This window comes from Microcaecilia unicolor, chromosome 14 (assembly GCF_901765095.1).
Source record: "Microcaecilia unicolor chromosome 14, aMicUni1.1, whole genome shotgun sequence".
NCBI classification, from domain to species: domain Eukaryota; kingdom Metazoa; phylum Chordata; class Amphibia; order Gymnophiona; family Siphonopidae; genus Microcaecilia; species Microcaecilia unicolor.
The window spans coordinates 38498319-38504870 of NC_044044.1; the positions used below are offsets into that span (position 1 = coordinate 38498319).

Genomic DNA, 6552 nt, shown 5'->3' on the forward strand with positions numbered 1-6552 from the left:
TCTTCTTCTTCTTCTTTTTTAGCCTCACATTCTGGAGAAAAGCTCTCCCCAACCCTCCCACCATACACGATAGGCCCTGAAGTAAAGATTGAGGATCTAGGTGAGTAGATTTCAGATTTGTTCTTTTTTATTTTGCTAGACGCTTACATTTCTGCACTGTTCCCTGTAGCACCTCCTGCGGGGAGTGGCTGGGACTGCAGGAGCTGCGAGTGCCCCCCATGGCCAGCAGTTCTGCGCTATTCCCTACATCATCTCCTGCAGGGAAAGGCTAGAATTGAAGGGTTACATTTCTTACAACAGTATCTAAAGGAAGAGAGTTACAACATTTGAGTGGAGAGACTGTTTTGTGTGTGTAGAGAAATGAATTCTGGGCGTACGCTGCCCTTTGGCCTTCGACTCAGCAGCACTATCGTTGTGTACATTCCTAAAGCAAACAGTCGCTTTGTTCCCCCTTCCAACCCTCTGCGCTATTTATTTTTGATTTAAAATGTTTGATCTGCCTTGGCAGGAGAAAGAGCCTGCCTTTGGTTTCTGTGGTGGAGATCACTGCAGGACAGCACCTGCAGGGTGAAAGACTTGAGAATCCCCTACTGGGAATCTGTCCATTCTTGTCGAGAGTGTAGGTGCCAGATTTTCATAGCAGAGCCTGGCTCTGCTGAGTGGGCAAGAAATTCCTGCTCCGTTTCGGCCTCAGTCGTGGTAGAGTGAGCCTCCTGCAGTATTGGCTGGTAGGGCAGCTAAAGTCCTGGCCGTATCTCGCTGCTCCACCTAGTACAATCTCTTCTGAAGAGGTCACCTAGACTTCTAGAAGCAGTGAGTTGGAAAGGACCTCAGAAGGTCCTCAAGTTCAAGTCCCTTCCTACCCTGGCTTTCTAGTCACTGGTTCTTAAATCTGTCCTGGGGAGCACCAGCCAGAAAGGTTTTCAGGGTATCGGTAATGAATATGCATGAGATAAAATAGATTTGCATGCACTGCTTCCATTCCTTGCATATTTACTGCCAACGTCCTGAAAAGCTGGCTGGTGCTCCCCAGGGCAGATTTAAAAACCACTGACCTACAGTCATAGAAAGACTGGGCCGAAAGGAATGTTGAGAGGTCACCTAGCAGTGTTCCCCAAGTCCAGTCCTGGAGTAGCCCTTGCCAGTCAGGTTTTCAGGATATCCACAATGAATATGTGTGAAAGAGATTTGCATATAACGGAGGCAGTGTATGCAGATCAAGTTCATGCTTATTCACTGTGAATATCCTGAAAACCTGACTAGCAAAGGCTACTCTATGACTGGACTTGGGAAACACCGACCTAGAGTAATAGATTAGGCTGGAGTGGCCTAGTGGTTAGGGTAGTGGACTTTGGTCCTGGGGAACTGAGGAACTGAGTTCAATTCCCACTTCAGGCACAGGCAGCTCCTTGTGACTCTGGGCAAGTCACTTAACCCTCCATTGCCCCATGTAAGCCACATTGAGCCTGCCGTGAGTGGGAAAGCGCGGGGTACAAATGTAACAAAAAAAAAAAAAAACTTTCACCAGGTCAGCTTGCCCATTCCCTGTCTCCAGGCAGGATTCATTGAGCCTTGCCCGTCCCTGCTTGTATACCCTCTTGTGACAGACTGCACCATCTCCTTGGGTAAAGCTTTCCAGCACCCAACCACCCTTTACAGATAGATAGTTGACAGAACATTTAGACAATCATTGGGCGGAGCAGCTTGTAATGAGAAAAGCACAGGTCCTGATATTGAAGGGCAGTTTTATTTGGATAAGTGTCACTGGCCACTTTGGAAACAGGGTACTGGGCTAGATGGGCTCTTGGTCTGATCCTGTGGGGCAAGTCTTGGGTTTTGCCATCTGCTGATATTTTTCCAGATAATGATGGTGAAAATGACTATCCAGAGAGTCCCGGGGCAGCCTGGGGGTGGAGCTGGAGTTTACCCAGAGACCGGCACTGTTCAGCACTGCTACTTGGACAACTTAAGTGTTGGCCAGTACTGACCCTCTGGGAATAACTGTGAAAGCTGCAGCTGGTGTTCGACTGTGGAGTTTTGAATATTGCTGCCAACAGTATATAATAAAATCAAACACAGAAATTTATAAAGGTATAAAAACAATATTAAATAACAGGATTGCATAAAATAACAATCACTAATTTATTACACATTCCCCAGAAAAGCTTCCAAATTACCAAGAAGTATTTATTTATTGATCTAACTATAGGGCTTCTTTAGTTTTTCTTGCCCTTCCCTAATGTATCCAAAATAACTCTTCTTTTCTCACCTTCCTTTAGGTAACTTTAACCCTGAAATTCCCAAGCTGGAGAAGAGCATCAGCGGGACCAGCCCTAAGCGGGAACACCTACATGTGACTGTGGCTATCTCACTCTTTTTAATGACGTTTCTGGCCTCTTAGCTCTGCTGCCACCGGAGGAACAGATCCGGAGGCCTTCAGAAACCAATTAAAAGAAATGAAAAGGACCGAAAAATACACTAGGTGGAAGGTGGAGAAAGTTGACGTGAAGGTGAAGACGTCCCTCAGTAGGACAGGATGTAATCTTGGGAGGTTCCCCTACCTTTTTCCACTTTGCTTTAATTACTTCTGGACTTCCTGCTTTCGGCGAGATCTGGAAGAGAATGGAGCGGATGGGATAGAGGACTGAGTGACATCTGGAATCCACTCTCAGGATGATGGGGGCGCTTTGAAAATGCAGCTCATGCCTCGCAGCAAGAGTGGGGGGGGGGGGGGAATGGGAAGCGATCCTGATTGCAAGAATCCTCTTCCTCTCTCCCAGGATAGTTGGAAGTTCTTGGGGGAGGGGAGAGGATGGGAAGGGAGAGGTGATACACGTAGAACATCTGAAGAACTCATTGCCAAAGGAAGACTGTGATTGGACCTGGAGGCAGGATACCCTGCTGAGTTTTGCTAGGAGGGTTGCTTCAGAAGCATACCTGCTCTCTAATGAGCCACCTTGGCACAGCTGCTTGAAGGAATCGAGGTTCTTGACCAGAGAGAGACCATAAAACCATCCTTTCGACATGTTCATGACTAGAAGCATTCTTTAAGTTCTGAGTGCCTACTGCTCCCTGTCATGGTGTAGAGAGGGCTGGCCAGCAGAGCCCCTCTGAAAAGGCTTTTAATGCCATCAGCTGGGGTATTCCACTCAGCAGCTACTGCACCTCTACAGATCTCGGATGGTGCTGCCTTTCCCCAGCTACTCCAGTACTAGCCCGGGACATCCCTGCTTCTAGAAAGTGCCAGTTCCTGCCATCTTCACCAAGCTCTTCAGAAGGACGCCTGTTGGTTTTGTTTCATTGACTTCTGTTCCACAGACAGGGATAAATGATGAACTGAAAGAATCTAGGGGGTGGGGTGTGGGGGGTAATAACTACGCTGTTCAGGGAGGAAGGTAGGGCATGGAGCAGCTGGTGGGATGCATATTGTGTGCTGTTACCCTCTCACCTACTCCCCTTACTACCTTCAGCTGAAGAGCCCAGTTTGCACTTTACTGGCTGGTCCTGCTGGGCAGTAACTGATTTTAAACCAGTAACCTGAACTGGAAAACAGAGAGTATAGGACAGACGGGGTCACAGACACAGTGACCTCACTCCAAGGTTATTTTCACAGGGGAGAAGTGAAAGCTTGGCCATGGTCCTACAGCAGAGCAAGGCTGAGCATGGTGGAGAAGGCTGACAGAGGTCATTCACACTGGCCTGGGAAGAGGAAATAGTGAAGGAGGGTGGGGTGGGGGGTCCATGCAGTTTGCTTCCTTGTCGTGATCTGTACTCTCTGCTGTATCGGCTGTTGTTCATCACTTACACTTGTTCCTCTGCGGGCGTTTTGGGACCCCTCACCAAGTTCTCATGGGTTCTCCGTATAAGTAGTCATCTGAGGTTCCTTATGCTCAACTATAATCAAAATTAAACTGTGTCCAGCACCACACTCATCCTGACCCTCACCCTGGAGCCATTTCTTTGCATCCATTCTGTTCTCAACTTGAACAGGATCAATGCATTTGTCATGAATCCCAACTGGCTTGGGCTGCCTTTACCATTGCTCCGTTGCCCCTCTGTGCTGATGAGGCATCAGACTCCCCTCCTTTCACCCTTCTGCTGTGATTTCAAACTTTAAAATACCTTACTCGCAGTTCCTTTGGGTTGGGGTCCACAGCCACCCAACCTTCAGAAACCCCACCCGTTGCCTCATGTTTTCGGGGAAATGTGGGTTTATCCCTTCACTTCCCAGAAGCCTATGTTTATCTTGGCTTCCCTGCTCTTCTCACAGACAGGTCAGTAGGGGCCACAGCAGAGCTCCTGGCAGTGTCAGAGGAAGGTGGAAGGAGAACATTGGTGCAGCTAAGTCCTAGAATCCATCCTGGATGGGAGCTGCTATGACAGATGGGAGGCCCTTTTCGTTTAGAAGCAGCAGTGAGGACGTATTGATGGGCAGGAAAGCAGACCCCATGGACAAGAGATGCAAAAACCTTTCCCACACTGTGTGTGCGTGTGTAAATGCACACACTGCCTGCCTCTGCGTTTCTTAGTCCCTGCCCTTGGTGCTCCACAGTCCTCCTGACTACGCGTATAGCATTCGCTGGAATCTTATTGTCTTTCCACGTAATGCTGACACATTGATCTGGCAGGTACCTAGCAGAGAGCAGGGGTAGACCAAGACCCTACTAGCTTACAGCTACTTGGTGATTGGACCCTGTCTCCCACTGGCAATAAGGCAGGATTTGGGAATGGGGCCAGCCCATGCTTCCCCTGAGGTATGTGTGGCTCCCTTCAGCTGGCACAAGGGGTCTCTGTGCATATCGTTGAGATAAACATATAAATATATATATATATATAAAAAGAGAGAGATTCTCTCTGTTCATGTATACAGACAAATATGTATAAATGTAGCTTCCAATGAATAGTAGCCTGTAAATACATTTTTCAGTGTTTTATTTGTGTTACTTTGTGGGGTTTTTTTTTTCCTTGTCTTCTGTGAAGACTGACCTATGCAAAGCACAGACACTTTTGGGGAATCAGAAAAACAAAGCGACTTTTTAAAAACTGCTTTGGCTGTGATTTTCATATTCTGCTGTTAGTCTACAAAACAAATATAATGTATTTAAAAAGAAAAGGAAAAAACTGGGCTGTTTTTGTTTTTATTAAGTATAATCCATTGCATTCTTATCATCCCACCCATCTCCTTTGGTTTCTCTGCACTGTAATCTCAAATGCGTACCACAAGGGGGCGTACTCTTATTTGTTTTTATTTATTGGGAATTATTAACTGCCTTTATTTAAAAATTCACCCAAAGTCGTATACAGTAGGTACAATTTTAAAATCAAACTTAGAATTTTATTTATTACGATTTATTTACTGCCATTTTGTTAATAGCATAACAATAGTAAAATGAACAAGTGTAAACATAAATATAATGAAACAGGACAACTTGAAAACAGCAAATTGAAACCTAATAATAGGACTTACCATGAAACAGGATCAGAATATACACACTAAACAGCACTGAAATTCAAGTAACAGAGATATAATGCAATGGCAGCATAATACTAATGAAACATCAATAAGCACACATTAGAACATTCAAATAACATAGATATGACGCTAATGCTTTTCTACAATACAGCTAACCTTATAGCCGAGGGGCCAAGTGCAGATATATAGATGGGGACAAAATGCGTGGTACAGAGTCATTTGGGAGAAATAAATGGGTGGCTAAACTCAAGGCAAGTTCCTTTGTACAGTTAATCAAGACATAAGGAACTGGTCTAAGTTACAGTGTGTGTAGCAAGATAGTCCAGGTGCAGAATGAGTGTAGAGTCAGTCACCCTATGTATTAAAAGGCTCGGGGGAAGAGCCAGGAGGTAGTCTTGAGTTATACATAGCCCCTCTTAAAAGAAATTCCAGAGCATGGGGGCTACTCCTGAGAAGGCTTGCTGGCGGGTGTCACCATCGTTCAATTTCTTTTGATGAGGGGCCAGGTAGTGATCCTTCAGAGGACCTTAGAGGTCTCGAAGGTGTGTAAAAGGCTAACTTATTCTTTTAAGTATTCTGGCTCATGGTACGTTTAAAACATAAAATTGGGGATAACATAAACAAAAACTGGAGTATATATACTTCAGAAATATTCAAATACAGATAGTCCAGACAATTTTAAACAAATTCAAAATATTTAGTGATACACTCACAATCACTCCATCTCATTCATACCTCACCAACATATTAACAGCTTCAACCAGTGGAAAACTAAGCGTGACAGTCCTTCAGATGAATATGCAATGATGTAACGTACTGAACAGCTGGTCCAATGACAGCCTAACGTTTGTGGCGTAGCTTCGATGAGTGTGAAGATTTTGAGTCCATCTGAAGGATCTGCTGTATATTTGGAGAGTTGATGCTTGTCAATATCGGCATTCACAGAGTGGAGTGTTAATTCATCGTTTGACTGGTGATACTTCGTGAGTGAACTTTTTACCGTTCTGTGGTGCTTCCCTATTTGGTGGACAAGAAGGTATTCAGCAACACACTTTTTCCTCATAAAGGTCTTTCCTTGG

General features: G+C 45.2%; 1 protein-coding gene across 2 annotated transcripts in view; it reads left to right on the plus strand.

The window, feature by feature from the left end:
* The window catches only part of EFNA3 (ephrin A3), an 89627-nt gene extending 84795 nt beyond the window's left edge, over window positions 1–4832 (plus strand). Inside the window, exons 4-5 of one of the 2 annotated variants that reach the window (XM_030187920.1) lie at window positions 23–100; window positions 2280–4832. In XM_030187920.1, the coding sequence (XP_030043780.1) occupies window positions 23–100; window positions 2280–2401 (200 nt within the window). In that variant the 3' untranslated portion in view covers window positions 2402–4832. The remainder of the gene's footprint in view (window positions 1–22; window positions 101–2279) is intronic. The other variant, XM_030187921.1, reaches the window with a different exon arrangement.
* The last annotated feature ends 1720 nt before the right edge of the window (window positions 4833–6552 follow it).